At 29.3% G+C, this 22,789-nt stretch overlaps 2 protein-coding genes across 5 annotated transcripts; one reads left to right on the forward strand and one right to left on the reverse strand.

Moving 5' to 3' along the window:
* The first annotated feature begins 261 nt into the window (after positions 1 to 261).
* On the forward strand, positions 262 to 3,664 carry LOC111680542 (pancreatic triacylglycerol lipase). 3 transcript variants are annotated; one of them, XM_046954762.1, is made up of 7 exons: positions 972 to 1,098; positions 1,947 to 2,173; positions 2,276 to 2,441; positions 2,508 to 2,731; positions 2,802 to 3,017; positions 3,082 to 3,282; positions 3,351 to 3,664. In XM_046954762.1, exons 2-7 carry the CDS (start codon positions 2,029 to 2,031, stop codon positions 3,566 to 3,568), a joined length of 1,170 nt encoding a protein of 389 aa, XP_046810718.1. In that variant the 5' UTR covers positions 972 to 1,098; positions 1,947 to 2,028; the 3' UTR covers positions 3,569 to 3,664. The 3 variants fall into 3 exon arrangements, with proteins under 3 accessions (XP_023297974.2, XP_046810723.1, XP_046810718.1); XM_023442206.2 differs by lacking the exons at positions 972 to 1,098; positions 1,947 to 2,173 and adding an exon at positions 262 to 410; XM_046954767.1 differs by lacking the exons at positions 972 to 1,098; positions 1,947 to 2,173 and adding an exon at positions 924 to 939.
* Positions 3,665 to 4,197: 533 nt separating this feature from the next.
* Positions 4,198 to 21,636, reverse strand: LOC111680536 (annulin). Of its 2 annotated transcripts, none has more exons than XM_023442197.2 (4): positions 21,409 to 21,636; positions 5,121 to 6,847; positions 4,804 to 5,037; positions 4,198 to 4,737 (listed from the first exon to the last, which is right to left on the reverse strand). In XM_023442197.2, the coding sequence occupies exons 1-4, from the start codon at positions 21,545 to 21,547 to the stop codon at positions 4,513 to 4,515; spliced, it is 2,325 nt and encodes a 774-aa protein (XP_023297965.1). In that variant the 5' UTR covers positions 21,548 to 21,636; the 3' UTR covers positions 4,198 to 4,512. The 2 variants fall into 2 exon arrangements, with proteins under 2 accessions (XP_023297965.1, XP_023297966.1); XM_023442198.2 differs by lacking the exon at positions 21,409 to 21,636 and adding an exon at positions 13,501 to 13,827.
* Positions 21,637 to 22,789: the final 1,153 nt, after the last annotated feature.

The following is a 22,789-nucleotide window of genomic DNA, read 5'->3' on the forward strand; positions in this document are numbered from 1 at the left end:
GGTTTTAATCTTTTTTTTTTAAATTCAATGTCGTAATAGTAAAAATTTTCTTAGCCTATTTCACAGTGGTAGGTTCGTTCGTTAACAGTTCTGTTGTTATCAACATTGTAAAATACGATTTTGCACCCTACCGTGAGTATTGTAACAAATTCTTCAAGTTTATTGATAAGTGCATTGGTTGGGTTCGAAAGCAATTACATTTTTTTTAAATAGAAAAGAATTCACTTTTTTGAAATTAAAGTTAGTGTTTAAATTAAAATTGACAATAGAAGTTGAAGACGGTACGGTAATAAATTAAGAAAATAAATATAATTTAACATTAAGTCAAATCAAAATCTTAAATATATTAAAAATGTGTAAAATAGTCAAATATATTTTACAACTGCTGCTAATGGACATTGTTTTAAACGGTATGTTTTGGTATTAAAGTATTATTTTATAAAAACCAGGATCAAATTAGTTTCAATATTTAACATGAGAGTGACTAATAAATAAATTATTTTAATTTGAATTGTTTATTTAGATTTATGCATACGTACATAATCCCTTATCATAAATTTTCCAGTTACAATATTGACCCAATTTTTAATTTACATTAAGTTTAAAACCTTAATGTACCTGTCAATTAAATTAATATTGTAGCAGTCATTAATCATTAAATACCACTAATTGAATAATTAATCATCTTTGTTAAAACAAAAAACCAGTTTCATATAAATATGTTCTCATTGAGTTATTGCAAAAAAGGACTTAATAATCCAATCATAAAAAAAGTATTTGTAGTTTGTGAGAAAAGAATGAAAATGTTTTGTTTTAAGTGGTTTCGCCATAATTTAACATTTTACAGAACATTCTTCTAAAGACATTCACTAAAGCAAGAAGTACAATTTATTTAAAAAGAAAGTAGTGAAAATAAAGTTAATTTCATATAGAGATAAAGTGATTTTTGTGAAATTTAATAAATATAATAATTTAATTTTAATAATTATTGCACAAAAAGTATAAAATGTTAATGAGTTTGGTTAACTAAACTAGGATTTGTAATTAAGAGATTTTGAATAATTGTTTTGACTTGAAAAAGTGCAATTTTTAATCAAGGTTTTAAAAATAAATGAACAAATTTTAAAAGTTTTGAAGTTTTAAAATATATTTAGGGCCAATCTTTAGGTGAAAAATAAGGGATTAAATTAAAATTAATCTTCGAAAGTTGTTTAGGCGGGTTTTTCTGATAAAGATAATCTTAATTCTTTGGTTAAACCTGGTTTAATATATGTTTTGTGTTTTTCAGTAATCAGTACAGTTACTTAATATCTTAGTTTAACTGAGTGTAATTGGCCAATTAAACCTTAGTTATAAGTGAGAACACACTAGGGTTCTATAGTTGAAACGAAAAGTCGACTTTTTGCTTTTTATGAAAAGTCGACTTTTCGACGTTTTGCATTTTATGAATAGTCGACTTTTCGACTTTCGACTTTTTTGCATTTAGTTAAAAGTAGATTTTTCGACTTTTTTCATTTAATTAAAAGTCGATTTTTCGACTTTTAATATTTTATAAATAGTCGACTTTTCGACTTTCCGACTATTTTCGACTTTTTTGGACTTTTTCCGACTATTTTCGACTTTTTCCGATTTTTTCGACGTTTTTCGAATTTTCGACATTTTTCGACTATTTTCGAATTTTTCCGACTATTTTCGTCTTTTTTCGACTTTTTCCGATTTGTTTTCGACTTCTTTCGACTTTTTCCGACTTTTTTCGATTTTTTACTCATTGTCGAGTTTTATTCAGAATCCACATATATACGTAAATACCCGAATATACTTAGTATACATATATATACAAATCGTTTTGCGGCGCCGTTTACTGATCGGTCTATTCTTTGTTGAAAGCTTAACTATTCAAAATTAAATAAAAATCGGCATAAATTAGAATATATCTCTTTAACTAGATATCGCGACACATTGAAATCCATTTTTAGAAAGTTCAAACTAAAATAAAACTTAAAAAAATTAAATTATTTAAAAATAAATATGGCTGGCATAACCTCAGCTCACTGTCTGTGCAATATCTTCAGTCCTTGTCGCAACGAATTATCTTCAACATTTGTATTGATCCAATGGCTAATAGGAGGAGTTTCCACAATATTAAATTTTGTAAAACCAGTCATGCAGCTGTGTAATTAAAAATTAAATTATTTTTAAATACTTTTGAAATAAATTTCAAATAAAATTATTTCTAATTCTTTTGCATATATGTATGTACATATTCTAATAAAAGTGGGTATACGAGCACAAGTGGAATTAAATGAGGAAGATTATAATGATACTTGGATGTATATGCCCGATGGAGATGGTAAACCACAGGTCGCCTATTTAGTGGAACCACCGCCCGAAGATAATCGCAATAAAGTACCAAAACTAGTACAATTTGAATATTATGGCGGGTAGGAAAAATACATACATATAAAGCTGTAAATGGATATAATAAATAATTTTATTTTTTATATTAGCTCCAATCCTGATACCCCAGTAATAAATACCGTGCCCTTGGAAGACAATGAAGTTTTTACTCATTTACGTGTAAAACGTGACAGTTGGGAGGAAATGGCAGAGAAATTTAATCCTAAATTGGATACGAAAATTTTAGTACACGGCTGGAAATCAAGCACACAAAGTAATTCTATACAATCTATTAGAGGGGCCTACATGCAAAAGGGTCATATTAATGTTTTTGGTAAGATTAGCAAATGTAGTGACAGTTTAAAAAAAAATATATATATTTGAAATATTCCAAACAATTTTAGCTATAAATTGGAGAGATCAGGCAGATAATATTTATTATTTAAGACCTGCCCGTTATACGGTGCAAGTTGGTAGAGCTGTGGCTAAACTTATTGATTTACTAGTGGAGGAGAAAGGTGCCGATCCTATGCGTATTCATCTTATAGGTCATAGTTTGGGTTCACATATTATGGGCTATGCTGGTTCTTATACTAAATATCGTGTAGGAAGAATTACTGGTAAGTAAAGTAAATATTTTTAAAAAGAAAATTCTTTTTAAATAAAAAATACTATTTCCCAAAGGTTTGGATCCCGCTCGTCCTGCTTTTGAGGACTGTATTGGTCCTGAAAATCATTTAGATCGAACTGATGCCGAATTTGTTGATGTTATACACAGTTGTGCTGGCTTTTTGGGTTTTAAAAATCCCATAGGTCATGTCGATTTCTATCCTAATGGCGGTCATCCTCCTCAACCCGGTTGCACTGAATTAAGTCAAATCTTTAGTAAGTTCAAAATTCTTTAACAATTTCAAATCTTTAAAAGAAATTTACATTTTAATAACAAATTTTAGCTGGTTGCAGTCATGGTAGATCATATGAATACTATGCCGAATCGATTAATAGTGAAAAGGGTTTTTATGCCACCCCTTGTACTTCTCTCTTTGATATTAAAGGTGAAAATTGTACTGGCACTAAAATATTAATGGGTGATCGTGTACCTAAAACAGCCGAGGGGATTTATTACCTAAAAACCGCCAATAAACCAGCATTTGCTCTGGGCATGGAATAATTTTTGTTATTGTAAATTATTTAAGATTTAGAAAAATATCTCTTTTTAAAGAAGAGTTTTCGTATATTTTTATAAAAAATCGGAATTATTGTTGAATTTCACATATATATTTTATAAATTTTCTATATAATTTCAGAATTTCTTTATTGTATTTAAAAAAATTCGAATTATTATTACAGAGTATTTTTTTCTATTTGAAAAATACTGCAATTTAAAAAAAAAAAATTTAATGTAATTATGTATAAACTTTTTAAATTCAATTGAATTTTTTTCAAAATACAATTAAAATATTCTGAAATACAATTTGAAATGGTTTAGAAGCCTACATTCGATCAATTTGTTGAACTTGAATGTTTATTTTTTAATTAAATTATTAAGTTTTTTTGAATTTATTTAATAAAAATGTTCTTTTGTGTGTGAAAAACTTGTTTATAAACAAATTAAATGTTTATTCGAAACATATTCGAAATAGCCGAAAAAATCTTAAATGAAATTGGATTTCTCGAATTCCCTTTCAACAAAACAGATTTCATAAACCAAGTGTTTTAGAATCAGTTCTTGTGAAGCTTTCTTTAAACACTTTCGCATAATACTATATCATTAGAAATCTCCTAAAAACTATCAAGATTCTGAACGATATTAAACACTGTGTTTTAAATTACTTTATTTTCATAGTTTTTTTTAATAAAAATAATCTTTTGGTTGTAAAAAAAAGTTATTACAAAACAATTTAAATACACAATAAATCGGAAGAGACCGACTTTGAAAAATAAATACTTGTATTAAGGGATCTAGATATTCGTTTTAAAAAAATTACCATTAATTCGAGTGTTGTTTTATGTTGGGACTTAATATGTTAACACAATCTAAACTTAAATTTAATTATCCCTGTCAAATGAAAAACAAATACCAAAAAAGGTGGCAAGTTTTGAAATAATAATAGCTTAAGGTATAACATCGGTTCTTCTTCTTATGATATTACTGCTAGAACGTCTATGTTCACTGTTAATGACATCCTCTGGTCTAGGTTTTATTTCGTAATGCATAAAACCATCAACATCATCTAATTCCTTAGAGGTGAATTTTGCCAACATGGTACCACGTCCAGCATAGGGCGGTACATATTTGAATGTAGAAGCAGCCGTGCCACCAACAGGTATTTCAGCAATCTGTTTAACAAAAAAAAGAAATAGAAATTATTTTGAAATTTACAAAAAATATTCTATGAAATTTACCTTAAATCTCAAAGGTTTATCTATACCAGGTCCTTCTATATAGAAAATACCCTTTTTAACTGGTATAGGTAAGGGATTAGTTAAACGCACTATAACATCTACAGGCTGTTGGGATACTATGTCGCCTTGGAAAGTGAATTTAATATCAGGTTTACGTACACGGAAATCATCTTGAGCATAGTATTCATAATCGGTGTTTTTCACAACAGCTGAGCAGGAAATATTAAAAGAGGCCTAGAATAAATAACAATTACAATTTTGAATTATAAATTCACAAAATATTAAGCATATTTTAATGTAATTTAGTTATTTCTCACCTGTGTGCTTAATTTCTTGAAATACTCCTCAAATATTACTTCCATGCGCACATATTCCGTTTCTCCCGGTTGAATTTCCACCTCAAATCCCATAGACTTGACCTCTTCGTTATTGATACCAGTATACAAAACTGTATCGCAATTCAATTGACCCGTAGCCGTGTGTGCTTTTTCTTTCGATTTATTTGTAATACTTACAATCACGGTGAAACTTTCACCAATTTTAATGTCATCTCTTAATTGCATATCGAATTCGACCTCATTGAAAGTATCGTTCAAATAATAACGACTGAAAGCATGACGGGATTGTTTTAAGGCTTTCAGCATTATATTGCGTTCTTCATCGGTTTTCTCTTCGAATTTGTAGGAACTAGTAACATCTTCACGTTCCCATTTAAGCACAGCTTTAGTACTTATTAGATGTCCTATGGCCAGAGTATCTTTACGCAACATTTTAATGGGTTGGAAGGGACCATTGTAACGCCAATACACCTTGTCGGCATTAACTTCAGAGAATACAAAACCACAATCGAAAGGTCTTAGGATTTCCCCGTGTTTTACTGCAGCCACGGAGGCAGGGCCGACTCGGTACATATTATCAGAGGCCTCTTGGGGAGTAGCATCCACTGCCTGCCAACCATCATATGATATACCATTTTGTCCTACTCCTAAATCGGGTCGTGTCATCCAGACTTCATTCCAAACATGATAGTTCCAAATCGAGTCAGTAGTTTCAGCATCCATTTTTTTATTATTCTGATCAATAAATATGTCCACCGTCAAAGAGGCTTGGGTATCATGGGCAGAGGAGTAGCAGGTTATTATACGTGAAGGTATACCTAGAGCCCTTGCTATGGTAGTAAGAACACCAGAGAAATTCCAACATTGTCCATATTTTACAGGTTTTTGAGTTTTATAAAATTGTTGCAAGATTTCAGTAGAACCCATCCATTTGGTGGGTGCAATGCCACCAGAAAAATCATCAGTCCAATTGCCCAATATAACACCATCATCATCCACGGAATTAACGGCAGCCGATAACGCTCTTGCCACACGCACGGGATCTCCCCTATAAGCTGCCGGCACACGTCCCACAGTGCCCAATAACTTCAAAGAACATTCCAAAACATGTCTTTCAAACTGTCCCAGTTTCCATACCGAAGGTCTTAGACGATTATAGGATCCCCGCCATATAAGTGTAGTATCATGCATTACATATTCCTTACGTTCATCGCGATCTGCGAGATAGACTTGATCATCGGGACACCAGGGATTAAAAAGCACATAAATTGGCACTGGCATGGTAAAGGACTTAGAACCATCTCCCAACAATTTAGTATCAATATCTAATTTCCATTCCGTAACCGGACATGTTACAGCCGGTTTAATTAGTACTGTTAATGAACTGCCCTCATGTTCCTCTATACCAGCACCCCATTCCAAAGGATCACCCAAAAAATCAATACCATCCCTGGGTACTATACCTACTAAAGTACCATGTCCAGGACTGGGCTTTTTCTCATCAGCCACCGTGAAGATAAAACTTACGGCATCACGACTAGGACTAAAGGGGCGATTAAAATTCAATGTTATTCTAAATGGTTCACCACGTCTAACAATGAGGGCATCTTTGGCAGCATAAAAATGATCTGTATGATGTTCATTATGATTGTCTTCGCGGTGTAGTTCCACAGTAACCACTTTTAAAATTGCATCACTTGATTCGTCTGTAAAAAAACGAAAAACTGTTAACAACATTGTTTATGATAAGACAATTAATTAAATATGTATATTTTTCAGAGGTCGTGAGAAATGTCCCTGTAGATTTTTGTCACACTGACGTCGTTGAAGTTTTCAAATGATTTCTATTTTGAATTACGTTTAATTATATATTGGGTTTGAGCTGATGTTTGTAACGCACAATAATCCTATACCCACCTAAAAGTTTACAAATCGGCTCAGAATCATTTTCTGGGTCGATTTAGATATGTCAGTCCGTCCATGTTAACCTTGTAATCAAAATACAGGTCGCAATTTTTAAGATATTTGAAAGAAATTTGGTACATGATGTTCTATTGTCCCAGGGACGAAGTCTAATGAAAATGGTTAAGATTGGTCCGTTATTTTAACTAGCCCCCATACAACTGAACCCTCCGAATAGGGCTTTTAAGTTCATAATCATGTTTTTCAATTTTCTTGAAATTTTTCAATGTATCATTTTTCAGAAATTAATTTTAAATTCGACCTAAAGAATTAATACTTTTGAGAGTCTTTTACTAATAGTTGCTTAGGACTCGAACAAAAATGTATTTTCAAACTTAAATAAATTTTATAAAATTCCATCTTTATTATTATTGTTTATAATAAACGTCAAACTTTTTATATTGGGCCAAATGACACGTATTTGAAGCCCACATTGAAAATGTATTTAATAGATGTTGGTGACATGTATTATAATTTTTTTATTAATATCTTGATTTATTTTAATTATTTATTTATATTTTTAATGTTGTACTTTGAAATACTATACCTACATAAACGAAAGGTTATTGTGTATTTTTAATAATATATATTATTTAATTTTAAAGCATTTTAGACAAAAGTTCTTTATATGGAATGGAACCATAAACATTTCAAACAACCCTCGTATTAGGCCACAAAATTCTGTTTACTTTATTATTTTCTAATAATACATATTTTTATGGTTTAAATTTTTAAACCATATAAAAACACATTTCTTGTATTGTTTTTGTTTTAATACAATTAGTAAAAATCGATCACTTTAATTTTAAAATAAATAAAAATTGAAATAAAAAATATTCCTTTTAAAATAAACATATTCCACAGAATACAGTTTGTATATATTTTTATATGTATATTTCATTTTAACAAAACGATATAAGTTTGTTTAACGATGACCTCATGCTTTACGGATGCAAATTCTATTTTTGTTTATTAATTGTCAAGTATTCGAATCAATTTATCCCAATACACTTTGAAATAAAATAAAAATGCCCAATCATTTAACTACACAATTTTATGCCTTACATTTTAAATCAAATTACAGCGATAGATACAATTTACTCTAATTATACCCTACACCACTATAGTGGGGAGGGTATTATACGTTTGTGCTGATGTTTGTAACATACAAAAATATTGGTCCAATACCCACCTTAAAGTATACCAATCGATTCAGATTCATTTTTAGAGTCGATTAAGACATGTCCGTCCGTTCGTCTGTCCATGTAAACCTTGTGCGCAATTTTCAAGATAATTTGATGAAATTTGGACCAAGCATATTTTTTGGCACAGGGACGAAGCCTATTGAAAATGGTTGAAATCGGTCCATTATTTCACCAAACCCCCATATAACCGTACCTCCCGATTTGAGCTTTTTATGCCATAACTACGTCAAATATTCTGCTATCTCTCTAAAAATTGGCACAAATAAGTTTCATATAAGTATAAATAACACGGCAGATTTCCGTAAACCTATATTTGACCCTAGCCCCCATGACTTAAACGTCTAAAATTGACGTGTAACCATTTGTATCGCAATGAAACTCAACAAAACTAACTCTTATTTAGAAAAATATCCTTTTCCCAAATTTACCAGTATCGGCCTATATAAAGCCTCATTTAGAAATTTTAGTTTTTTATCAATAAATGGCTTAAATATTTTGGAATTATGGTAATATTCAACATAAAAGTTTCTTTACAAAAAATAAAAATTTTATAAAAAGTAAAAATTTTAAAAATATACTCATACTGGTGTAGGGTATTATATGGTCGGCCATGACCGACTATACTTTCCTACTTGTTGCTAGATGAAATAAGAACATACAAAATATTAAGAAGTAATGTTATTCAATTGTAACAAATTAACAAATGTATGTATGTATGTATGTATGTATGTATGTATGTATGTATGTATGTATGTATGTATGTATGTATGTATGTATGTATGTATGTATGTATGTATGTATGTATGTACATAGGTATGTATGTATTTATTTGTTATTATTATTAATAATAATTTGCCTTTATGTAGAAAATGTAGTTCAAGTTGTTTGAACTTCAATCAAAGATTTTCAATAAATGTATCATAATATGTTTAATTAACCAATTTGTTTATAATTTTTTCTTTGATTCAAACATGCCTACCTATGTACATATACATATATGTAAAATTATGGACATTTGACCTTTTTGTGATAAATCATTTTAAGAAAAGTATTCATTGATTATGTCTCAATTTTGGAAAGAACATTTCAGCAATAAAATTTAGACATAAAGACAACATTTCTATTGTTAAGCAAATTTAATAAATTAAATTAAAAATAGAACAAAAATCAAGCTTAATTTTATAGTTATACTTTATATTAGAAGCTTAAAAGTTTATTCAAAAAACTGTAACAGATTAAGGACCAGTGTCTCAACGTGTGGTTATCGTCTAACCGGTTGATATTCTTTCGGTTAAAATATATTTTTCTAATAAAAAAATAAAAACTTTTACTTTACGGTAAAATATAACCACACTGAAAATAATCCATGCTCAACTTTACGAAAAAAAATTTCGTAACTTCTATTTTCGTAATATTTACAAAAATTTCATGTATAATACGAAATATTATTTAATAAAACCCTTTTCTATTTTTACGAAAGTACGAAAACCTTTCGTAATATTCTTTTCTTTAATTTTAGCGAAATTAAACATAATGATATTAATTATATTATGATTAAATAAAACTATAACATTTTTATAAAATTTTAAGAAAAAGTAAAATATTATTCTCGAATTATTTTCATAAAAAAATTAAAATTAGTGTGGAGAATAATTTTGAACTAAAATTAGAAAATTTATTTTAAAATGAACAAAAATGTTTGAATAAATTAATATTTTGTAAATTTTACCATATTTATTAAAAATTCCCTTTTTTCAATTTATGTAAATTAATTTTTTCAATAATAATTTGCATTATACTAAAATATTTCGTAAAATTTCGTATATATTACGAAAGAATTTCGAGGTGCGAAACCACGAACGATTCGTACAATGTACGACATTTTTCGTATATATTAGGCATGGATTTTTTTCAGTGTAAACATTATACCTTCATTGATAACTTCATACACCATGAATTTATTTCGTAAATTGATTAAATAATATTGAAATTTGCATAAATATTACGAAAAAAGTAGTTACAAAATATTTTCATAAAGTTAAGCATGGATTATTTTCAGTTTCTTTTTACCAACATTTTCCATAAAATGGAGACTGTATTTCTAGAATTTGATGTTGTATACATCCTAATCTTATCTAATATTATAGGAACTAAAGATTCTCCGCGTATTCAAAGAAATATTAAATAGTTTTAAAATTCAACTTACTTTTAAAATAAATAAAATTAAATGTGGCTTTTAACATTCTTTTCAGATTCCTAATAAAATCGAAATTTATAACATTTTTATTTCAATACTAGACTAATTTGCAATATTTGTCTGTTATGCATTAAAAATTCCTTTCAGAATTTTTTTGATTTTTATAAAATTCTAACAACATAGTTGCTAAATAAAATATAAATAATTTATATGTATGTATGTATTATTATTTAGATATTTGGTAAAGTGCTTATTATATGCATATATTTTGCATATTTATTTCAAGATTTTTCTGTTTTAAAATTCGTAAATTCGTAGTTTTATTTATTTTTATATTTAATCTTATTTTCAGTGCGAAAGTGATATTTTTCTTTTAAAAATTTAATGGTTTAATCACAGTTTTTCTTAAAAACTGAATTTTAAATTATCATTTACTATTGCTATTAAAATTACCTTTTTTTAATATAATTCAATATATTTGTGTCGAAGCAGAATATTATGCAATTTCAATTAACTCCTACAGCTAAACTTATTTCATTATACCCTACATAACTTTATTGGGTTTGTGCTGATGTTTGTAACATAGAAAAATATCCGTCCTATACCCACCAAAGTATACCAATCGGCTTAGAATCGTTTTCTGAGTCGATTGTTCGTCTGTCTGGCTATCCATGTAAACCTTGTGCGCAGGGTACAGGTCGCAATTTTCAAGATAATTTGATGAAATTTGGCACACACTCTTCTTTTTTGGTCCAAGGACGAAGCCTATTGAAAATATCGCCTAGCCCCCATACAACCGTACCCTCCGAATAGGGCCCTTGGGCTCATAATTATGTTAAATGTTCCATTATGTAAACAAAAGTCTGCAAAACTTTGTTTCATAGAACTTTTAATGACATAACCGAGTTTTCTAATGATCGGGCCTCATTTAAACCTAGCCCCCATAATTCCTTCAGAAAATGATTTGAAATTCAAAATTCACTAATAAAACTACATAAATAACTTTGAAGTAAACGTAAATTCCTCTACTTACATTTATAAGGATATGCCAATATTTTTCCCTACTCCTCTTTGAGCTCTCTTGCAAAAAATCTCTTTTCTTGCCAAAAATAAGTATAAATTTTTCGGAATAAAGTTAAAAAACCAATCAAAAAATCTCAATTTTTAACATACTGACTGGTTTATTGTATCATATGGTCGGCTATGCCCGACTATACATTCATACTTGTTTTTGTTTAATATAGAGACAGTTTTTTATTTCAAGATCAGAAATTAACATCATCTTTGAATGTTCTATTTGACTACTCGTTAAGGAGAGTTTAACGAAGTAAACAGCTGATGGGAAAATATTAATATTTTTTTGAAAATTACATAAAAATGATCTTCTTATTCAATTTTGAATAATTAATAAGTTTGTGTCGTATTTTTTTTTTTTGTTTTGCTAAAAATTACTTTATTTTTCTCACATTTTGTTTACCCTGATTTGCCAATAAAATTATTTTGTATTGTTTTTAACATAATTAATATTTTAATATTTAATTCATGTTTTCTACCAAAAAAGACAATTTTTTTAAAATATAGCAGAAAGAAATTCGTAGGCGTGGGAAATCTCTTTTAGTTTTGTCAAAATTGTATCTATATGTATGTATTTTTTTGGCAAAACTAAAAGAAAACAATATTAAGAAAACAATTAAAAGAAAAGATTTATACTAAAAAGATGACGTACCCAGTGAGACAAGTGTTTTTATGTATGTGCTAGAAGGACGCGGAACTTAAGAGCTTAAAGATGACTCACGATTAGTTATTTTTTATGGCGCCTTCAATTAGATACACATGTATGTATGCGATTTTAGTTCTTATAAGGGCGGAGAAGTTTAGGTATAACAAAATCTCCTTAGAAATAATCCATCTCATCAGATTTTCCAGATATCGTGTCATAAAGTTTGAAAAAAACCTTCGAAGCGTTCTACTATTTTAAAAATCTAAAATCTTTTAAATTTGTACGATACTAGTAAAACGTCAAATATTTATCCTAAATACTTAAAGTCATTAATTGCATTATAATGCAATTTGTAGGAAATTTTTAATGACTTTAAATTTATTATTTAAATATTGTTATAGACAAAATTTAAATAATTAAAATATAAATATTTTTTAATTTCTAAATTTATAAAATTAAAGTTTTTTTTAATTTAAAAAATTAAATGAACTTTTCAATAAAAAATATGATCCTAGCAAAAAAAAACTTCCAAAGAAGCAAAAAAGAAGTAGAATTTACTCCATGAAAGTACTGAAAAAGACCTAAAGAAGTTATGTTTTTAAAACAGGCTTGTCATAGAAGGGGTGTCCTTTTTATTTGATTACAAATTCACTATATCTGAAGTCATTCTCAGGAAGTAATTTTAATGTTCTTTTTTATTTTTTATTATTTATTTTTTAACTCCAAAATAAAATTGGTTTAATTAAAAAAATTCAGTACAAAAAAATAAACCTTAAATTAATAAAAAAATGAATCTTTTCGCTTTTTTTGGACGTCAATAAACATCACTTCCACGGAAGGTAAAAAAAATCACTTAGTGCTACTTTTGAGGTGGTAATAAATATTATTCTTTTGGAAGTATTTCGTTTTATTTTTGCGGGGTATGGAACCGATTTAAAAAATCAAAGAATTTAAATTAAAACCAAAATATGCTAAAGTTTGAAACAAAAACAAACTACTTTAAAACTTGTTTGACAACAAAAAGATAACAAAAATTAAATATTGACAAAACAAAAAAAAAAAATAAACAAATTATTAAAGAATAGATGAAGTCACAAGCCCAAAAACGCGTAATATACTTCATTAACACACACGCACACATTTAAACACCTAAATATAACATAGATTATCAGAGATATGGATGTGGGTTCAAATAAATAGTTTTTTTAATTTTACAACCTTCAAATTAATAAATTTTTAACACTTTCTTACAAAACAAAAAAGAAAATATCTTACTTTCTGAGGCTGGACGTATACTACGATAGGGATTAAAAGGACGTGGAGGTTGCCACCAACGATTTACCCAAGTGGGTATATAATTTGTATACCAAGTTGTCATGTTAATATAAAATTTAAATTTCTAACGGTTTATTTCATATATATTATTTTTATTTATTTTTTTAACACATTTATTAATTTTTTATTTAATTTTTTATCATGTAAACTTTAATGTATTTGTTTTTTTTTATAGAACTTGTTTAATAATGATTTATTTGTGTATTTCTTTTAATTTAAATATTTTTATTCTCACACAACAATCTTCCGTTTAAGTTCTACTCTGCCGCGATCGTATTTATTAACTGAATTGTCTAGTACCACAACAATATCTAAGTTCCCTCAATGTTTGAGGGTGTTCCAAAGTTAAACAATAACAAAAAAAAATCTGCGAGAGAGAACTAACTTTTGTTTTCATTATAATTAATAAAGTGAGTGTGTGTGTGTGAGTGTAAGTAATTAAGTATTTGGCTAATAAGAATCAATAAAAACGCTAGAAAAAAAGGGTAATATTACTCATTGATTTAGACAAAACGATCATTGTACTCTTTAGCTATAAGAGATGTTATCAATAATATAACAATACAATAATGGGAGAGGGCTGTCAGTTACACTTTTTTTGTTGTTATCTTATAATTAAAATATAAAATAACTACTTAAACAAATAATTTAAAAAAGCTAGATAAAAATCTGAATTAATTATTTTTTTCTGCAATTTTTTAGGCAGGAAACTTGTGATTTAAATTTTTCTAGCAGTGATATTAAACAATAAGTTATGGAGAAACTATCATGTCAGTTCTGTAAATCGATTCGGTTTCAAAACCGAGAAGCTTTTAAAAGTTGGTGTTCTGTAAATAGAATTTTTATTTGAACATAAAATAAAAGAGTTTAAAATGTCCATAGCATTTACTTATATCAAGTTACAATTGTATTTAAAAGAAAAAAAATAATAATAATTATTTAAGTTTTTATAATAAAATTAAATTTGATTTACTTTTGACTAGATTTCTGTACTTTCTGAAAACGAGAAAAATTATGAGAACTCGTTTTTAAACGGTTTACAGAACAGGCAGGTATGTTTAAAATATATAAGAAATTTAAAATATTTATAATTTCAAAATTTAGAAAACTTAAAAAAAACATTTTTTTGTTATCCACTTTTGTGTCTCTAGCAAATGGAACTACTTTTAAGTCATTTTCTGTAGGGAGTTTGTATGGGGTCAAATAAGGCCCGACCATTACAAAAATTGGTAATATCATTAAAAGTTCTATAAAACTAAGTTTCGCCGACTTTTATTGACATAATAAAACATTTAACTTAATTATGAGCTCAAAGGCCCAATTCAGGGGGTACGGTTGTGTGGGAGCTAGGCGAAATAATGGAGTGATTTTATACATTTTCAATAGGCTTCGTGCTTGGGCCAAAAAAAGAGTGTGTGCCAAATTTCATCCAATTGAAAATTGCGACATGTACCTTACGCTTAATGTTTACATTTACAGCTAAAGTTCTTCATATAAAATTTGAAGATTCTACCTCTAATAGTTTCTTAGATATAAGAATTTTTCTATTTAATAGATGTGGGGGCATCAAGCTCCCCAGATGAAGGTCCCCCTTTTTTCTCCAAAATGTTCAGATGAATATTAAAGTAATTTGTGCAATACTTGAAGAATCTAGTTCTATTAGTTTCCCAGTTAAATTATATGGGAGGTTCCCCATTGGAAGTCCGCCCGTCATACTTTAAATGTTGAGATGACTGTCAAAGTTCTTCAAGTAAAATTTAAAGAATTCTACCTCTAATAGTTTCTCAGATATACGAATTTTTCTATTTTATTCATATGGCGGATCGAAGCCCCTCAGATGAAAGTCTGCTATTTTTTTTCTTTAAAATGTTATTAATCTTCGTGCAAAATTTTAAGAATTTAGTTCTATTAGATTTCCAGATAAACGAATTTTTGTATTTAATTAATATGGGAGGTACAGCTCAAACAGTAAATAAGTAAGACTTGGAATCCGAGATCCAAATAGCACACAATTTAGTGTAACTAAATCTACTAATTTGTAAAATTTAATCAAAATTGGCTTAAATTCAATAAAAAAATTCCCTTTTCTACTCCGTTTTTTGGTACTTTTTTCTTCCTAGTGATGCAACATCATAGTGGGAGCCTATAAATCAATATTTATATAAACAAACCAATAAATAGGAAAAAATGTTTTACAAAAAAGTAACCAAAACAACCCCTTAAACGTTCGAATTTTCCAAAAGTACCAAACTTATATTCGTAATTTTTCAATAAGGTACGAATGTGATATAAATTTTATTTCTATGTTCATTGGTTAAAAAGGTACATAAGGTTAAAAAAAAAGTACCACAATATAGTTTTTACCAGTTTACTCTTAAAAAGAACCGAATTTCGAAAAAGTACCAGTCCGTTTGGGAAATTATTAAAATTTTCTGAATTAGGTATAAAATTTTGTTTAAGCCCGGTTAACTCCACCTCTGGTTATCGCTTAACCGAAAGTTATTCTGCCGATTAAAATATTTTTTGTATGAAAATTGTCAATTTAATCTTAAGATAAATAATAACTAGACATTGTATTATTGAGGGTAAGTTAAGTGAAAAAAATAATAAAATTTTTGCAATATTTTTGAGAGAATGATTTTTTAGAATGAAAATGATTTTATCACTTTCTAAGATTTTTCAAGTTAACAATACTAAAACTATACTACTAAGACAAAAATGTTTCTAGAGAATTTCCATGATACTTTGTATAAATAAAACACAATAACTGAAATTACTTAAAATAAATCAATTACTTATGTGTCAACAGCTAAAGTAGAATATGTGTAATTTTAATATTTCGAACACATAACAATTAAATAATATTAAAATCTATAAAATTACATAAATTATTTTTTTTTTTTTGCATTTTGACATTTGTCAAAGTTATACTCCCACTAGTTTATACTATTATTTTGTTGTCTGAATTAAATTTAACATTGCTTATTTGCGCTCTCATTTCTCACTTTAATAACAGCAATTAAAAGCACGCTATTAAATAATATAGCGGCTTAAAATAAGGTGCGAATACTGTGGATGAATGAAACCATATTTAGGTACATAGATAACAGCTTTTAATATAATATTAAAATAAAAATATAAATCTTTGTTTATAATATAAGAGTTTGTATTGCAAAGAATGTTTGAAAAAAATCACCTTGGTTGGTTGGTTTACGTGGTAGTTCACTACACGCGAACTGTCAAGTAGAATCAAAGAGACCCCGTTTTGACCGGACCACTCCACTCGTCAGATGTTGAATTTGTAGTATTAGATCCAGCCCGTAGCTGTGAGAAATCTGAGGATATCATTAAGCCTAAAGACAGATATCTCGCCAAGGTTAGATATGAAGTAATTGCCAAGGAAGCGGTTTCTCTTTACGGCCAGAGCAGGGCATTCACAGAGGAGATGGAAGACCGTTTCTTCCTTTTCCCTGTCTTTGCAACTGCGACAGTGATCATTGAAAGGGAGCCCAAGCCGACTTGCGTGTCTGCCTATTACCCAGTGTCCTGTTATTACTGCTATCAGCCTCGATATGTCCCGCCTACTTCGATTTATAAGGTGTCTTGTGCGTTTCTCATTGAAGGAGGGCCACAATAACTTGGCCCCTTTACATGTGTCTAGGTTATTCCATCTATTTTCAGCTTTTTGAAGAAAGAATCTGAGGATATTGCTCTTGATATAACTTAACGGAGTTGCTACTGGAACGGCGTCGGAGATATCTAGAGCAGATCCCGTTCTTGCAAGCTCATCTGCCTGTTCATTACCGTAGTAGTCCCTATGCGCAGGGACCCAAACAAGGGTAATGTCAGACAGCCGACCCAGCATTGACAGATCCTTCTTGCATTGTCTGACTAATAAGGAAGTAGTAGTATAAGAGTTTAGTGAGAGAAGTGCCGCTTGACTATCGACAAAGATTCCTATGTTGCCGCGAATATTGAGGTCATGTAACACCCTACAGGCTGACATTATCGCAAAAAATTTCAGCCTGAAAGACACTACAGTTGTTGGGAAGACGATGGGATATACTTACCCCAGCTTCTTCACAAAAGACACCAGAACCAACGCCGCAGTTCATTTTAGAACCATCTGTAAAGATTCTGGTGGTATATTCGCTCGGTAGATTACCTCTACACCACTCGCTCCTGGAAGGAACTCTGACTTTGAAGACTCTATCAAAGTCCGTGTGTGGGGTAATATAGTCGGATGGTTGGTTCAAGATTGGAGGTAGCAAGCTTAAAATCTTAGCGTGTCCATATGTTCTTGATATCCAACTTCCGGATGAGTTAAGTCTTACTGCGCTACAAGCAGATATGGTCATTATGTGCAGATCTATGGGTAGGATATGCAATATAGTGTTCAGAGCTTCTGAAGGACTAGTTCTTATGGCACCTGTTATCCCAATGCATGCTGATCTCTGAACTTTGTATAGTTGATCCACAACAAACTTCTTCTTAGTTGAAGTCCACCATACAAGAGATCCGTATGTAAGAATAGGACGTACTATGGCTGTGTACATCCATTTAACTATGTTGGGACTAAGTCCCCATTTCATTCCAAACATCTTACGACAGGTATAGTAGGCGACCGTTGCCTTCTTGACTCTGTGCTGGATGTTGAGTTTCCATGATAATTTGGAGTCTAGAATAGTTCCTAGATATTTGGCATTGTTTGATAAGGGGATTTCGCGGTTTTTTAACCGTGGCAGGTTGAAGCTTGGAATCTTGGTCTTTGTTGTGAATAGTACCAGTTCTGTCTTACTTGGATTTACTCCTAGACCACTGTCTGTGGCCCAATTACTGAGTAGCAGCAGAGCACCAGACATAATATCGCTAATCACGTCTGGGAACATTCCTGATACCAGTATCACAACGTCGTCCGCATAGGCAACGACCTTTATCCCTCTGTTGTCCAGTTCCTTAAGAATCGTATTAACAACGATAAGCCAAAGTAGTGGAGAGATTACACCGCCCTGAGGTGTGCCTCGTTCAACTCGTTTGGACTTAACGCTGTTACCAAGACTTGCAGTAATAATTCTAGATTTCAACATAGTTACCAACCAGTTGCTGATATATTCTTCAACATCCAGATTAGTGAGAGCTTGTTGAATTGCAGAAGTATTTACGTTATTGAAGGCACCTTCTATGTCTAAGAAGGCTCCCATAGTGTATTGTTTGAATTCGAGGGATCTTTCTATAACTCTTACAACCTCATGTAGAGCTGTCTCAGTAGATCGTCCTTTAAGGTAGGCATGTTGACTGGTTGAAAGCCGTGATGAGCTCTCTAGCCGTTGCCTAATATGTGAGTCGATGAGTCTTTAGCCAGCGTTTTGAGTTGAAAAGATGAAAGACTAATTGGACGAAAGTCCTTCGCATTTTCATGACTCCTTTTGCCAGCTTTGGGAATAAAAACGACCTTAACCTTTCTCCAGTTTACCGGAACATGGTTGAGAGAGAGGCTGAGCGTGTATATTCTATGAAGCCAGGGGATGATATATTCTTTTGCACTTTGTAACATCTTTGGCAAAATGCCATCAGGCCCTGGTGATTTGAAAGGGGAAAAACTATCAATCGCCCATGAGATTCTATCATAAGAGATGATATTTTCATTGATTCCCGTTAGAGTCCTACTGTCAGTGAAGATTTCCTTGACAGCATCTTTGCAGCCAGGGAAGTGAGTATTCAGTAGGATGTCAAGAGATTCTGCCGAGGATTCTGACCAAGTGTCGTCCTTCCTCTTAATATAGGTTGGATTAGATTGGCCTTTAGCAAGAATTTTGCTAAGTCTAGCAGAATCCTTTGTGTTATCTATAGATTCGCAGAAACTTCTCCATGAGGTTCTTTTTGCGAGTGCTATAGCTTTCTTATAAACTTTTAGTTTGTCGCGGTATGGCTGCCACGATTTATTGTTGTAGCATGTGTTAAAGGCCCTACGTGTTTCCTTACGTAGCTTAGATAGTTCCGAATTCCACCATGGAGGGAAGCTTTTCTTTGCCTATATACAATTTTTTTTCGTGTAAATATGTACACATACTAAGAAAACAAAAAATGTGTAACATATTAATTTTCAGATCTTCATTATAATGAAAAAAGTTCATGCTGCCCGTGGCAACACAGCTTTGACCAATTAATCAACAAAAATCTGTTTTGAAGTTGATGGCGTCATCGTTAAAAATTACGTTTTGAATACAACGACGACGTATTTGTACAATGCAACAACCCAACATTATAAAATTCATTATATAGTCTAATAATAGTTTATACTTTTGAGTATTTAATCATTTATTTCGTTGAATAAATTTTGCAGTGTATGATGACAAATTGTTCGTTCCTTTTTTTTAATATTCGTCACTTTAATTGTAATTTTTAAATGAAACATTGCAGACGCCACTTTTTTTGTTGGAAGTTCCCAAGTATTATGATGATATGTATATGTTTTATTTGTGTTTATACATACATACATACATACATACATACATACATACATACATACATACATACATATGTATGTTTATTATTCTGCTAATGAAATCCTTGATTGGAATTTTGTGTTTGGAATCTATAAGTTTTAAAATGTGCAAAATGTTTGAGTGTCATCAAAGTGTTAACGAAATCAGTCTAATTAACATAAAAACTATTTCAAGTTTAATAAATATTGTTAAATACAACATGCGTGTATTAAATCGGCACGAGTTTAGTTAAATGCAATATTAAATAGTTTACTTATAGAAAGTAAACATTTCAAATTATAATATAGCAAAATTACATAAAATATTTAATATAGAAGATCACTAAATATGTCTTTCAAATGTTTCTATTAAAAATATTTTTTATGATAGTAATGTTTCTAACACACTATACATTAATCATTTGAATATTATATAAGTTATATAGACATCGTAAAATTTACTTTACTTTGTTTTATTAAGAATTTTTATACCTAAAATACCTGTTTTGAAAAATTTTTTTAAAGGAATTTGTCTAAAATGTTTATAATACTTATTTATACAGGTGTTTTGATTTAAAAATTATAATTTATATTAATAATTAAAAAAACAAGAATTTTTAGAGAAGATGTATGTGTGTCCAATATTTACCAAATAATATTCGGCAGATTAATTGCGTGTGAATAATTGGTTTGATGTTGAAAATTTTGGGTGAATTTTAGTAGCACTTAAAAACCATTATATCTTTATATCTATCTATCTATCTATCTATCTATCTATCTATCTATCTATCTATCTATCTATCTATCTATCTATATATCTATCTATCTATCTATCTATCTATCTATCTATCTATCTATCTATCTATCTATCTATCTATCTATCTATCTATCTATCTATCTATCTATCTATCTATCTATCTATCTATCTATCTATCTACCTATCTATCTATCTATCTATCTATCTATCTATCTATCTATCTATCTATCTTTTTAAACATATTTCAATGTCCTGTCAATTACGACCAAACAGCTGAACCGATAACTTCAGATTTTTATGGAGTAGAACATTGCCAAACTTAAGGTCCAGTGACGCGAATTTCAATAATGTCATTCATTTTAGAAAAACCTATACTGAATCATTTCATGAATAATTTTACAACAATTCTATTACAATTAATTTCATTGAAATTTTGCTGCTCTAATAAGTAATATATGTAATTTAATTAAAACAATATAAACTATAAATTATTCTTTACAATTTGCTATGAATAAATTCATAATAACATATGTATGGAATTTGAGGAAAAGATTTTCTAATTGAAACAAAAATAATAAAAACTTGTTCATATTTGTACGTAGCTCACCTCTTTCATTTATTTTATAATCCATCATACGTATGGGCGTTTCGGAAATTTCTTGGAAACACATGTTTTTCAAACAATTGCAACATTTCAAATCAATATTTCTTTGGTTTGCCTCTAATGAAGACACTTTATTGCCCATTATTATTTATGTATTAAAATTTTCAAAGATTATCACGAAATGGCAATATAAATAATGCGATTATACAATTAATTTTATTTCAATATTTTCTTTTTTTAAATTAAAAAATTATTTTTTAATTTCACGTTATTCCTGCTTGTTGAACACCTTTAAAGTATTTTGTCAAAATTAAACTTCTTTCATATTGTTTTTATTATTATATATTTATTTTTGTTTAATCACTTGTCTTTTTTATTTTGTTTTAACGGAAAAATATATTTATAAACACTTTAATATTTGTTTAATAGAAACCATTTTAAATGAAGTCATGTTATAAATTGAAAAATTAAATATAAAATAAACATTATGTATCTTTCAGGTTGAATTTCGTTTTTTTATTAAAACACAAAATTCTATTTAACGTTTTGTTTACATTTGTATATGAAGCATCGCTCACTATCTTCATTGAAAGCTTAGGCTTATTTGAGCTTCTTGTTGACCTTGTTCTTCCAAACGATAGCCATTCCAGTTATCACAGACACTACAGGGGGAACGTATGCCAATCTTAAATATTTTGAAATTTCTCATTGATCTTATATATAAATGTTACAAATAAATATCACATTAAAATAATAATATAAATCTATATCGCCATTTGTATGTCTGATTATTAAGTATCTTTGTCTACCAAATACTTTTAGGGTTCTGTTGTAACCCGTAATAATATACACCTACACCTAAGTCGAAATTATTGTTGAATAATATTAGTTGTATTTTATGTAAAATATTACACGAGTGTAGGAGAAATTTAAATTCTTTATAATAAACAAATAATTACTATAAAAAATTATAAAAATTAATAGAAATATTCAAAAGAATTAATTCTTTAATTGCATTTGTAATTGATGCTAGGTTTCTGTAGTTAAAACGAAAAGTCGACTTTTCGACTTTTTGCATTTTATGAAAAGACGACTTTTTGCATTTTATGAAAAGTCGACTTTTTGCATTTAGTTAAAAGTCGACTTTTCGACTTTTTTCGACTATTTTCGACTTTTTCCGACTTTTTTTCGACTTTTCGACTTTTTCCGAAGCCAGAAGCGTAAATTTATAATGTTGCCATTTAACATTATATTATTATTATTAATAAAAAATTGTATTTATATTTTTTCTACTTGTTGCAATTTTTTGAGTTTTTTCGACTTCTTTCTATTTTTGACTTTTTCCGACTTTTCGACTTTTTTCGATTATTTCCAACTATTTTCG

The sequence above is a fragment of the Lucilia cuprina genome, chromosome 2 (genome assembly GCF_022045245.1).
Source record: "Lucilia cuprina isolate Lc7/37 chromosome 2, ASM2204524v1, whole genome shotgun sequence".
Lineage (NCBI taxonomy): Eukaryota > Metazoa > Arthropoda > Insecta > Diptera > Calliphoridae > Lucilia > Lucilia cuprina.

Excerpts from the sequence above, each read along its gene's own strand:
- LOC111680542 (XM_046954762.1), top strand. The coding sequence starts at position 2,029 with ATGGCTGGCATAACCTCAGCTCACTGTCTGTGCAATATCTTCAGTCCT. Across the intron at positions 2,442-2,507 it reads CAATTTGAATATTATGGCGG|CTCCAATCCTGATACCCCAG; the intron begins GTAGGAAAAATA and ends TTTTTATATTAG. Across the intron at positions 3,283-3,350 it reads TGAATTAAGTCAAATCTTTA|CTGGTTGCAGTCATGGTAGA; the intron begins GTAAGTTCAAAA and ends AACAAATTTTAG.
- LOC111680536 (XM_023442197.2), bottom strand. The coding sequence starts at position 21,547 with ATGGGCAATAAAGTGTCTTCATTAGAGGCAAACCAAAGAAATATTGAT. Across the intron at positions 5,038-5,120 it reads TCAAGAAATTAAGCACACAG|GCCTCTTTTAATATTTCCTG; the intron begins GTGAGAAATAAC and ends TATTTATTCTAG. Across the intron at positions 4,738-4,803 it reads ATAAACCTTTGAGATTTAAG|ATTGCTGAAATACCTGTTGG; the intron begins GTAAATTTCATA and ends TTTGTTAAACAG.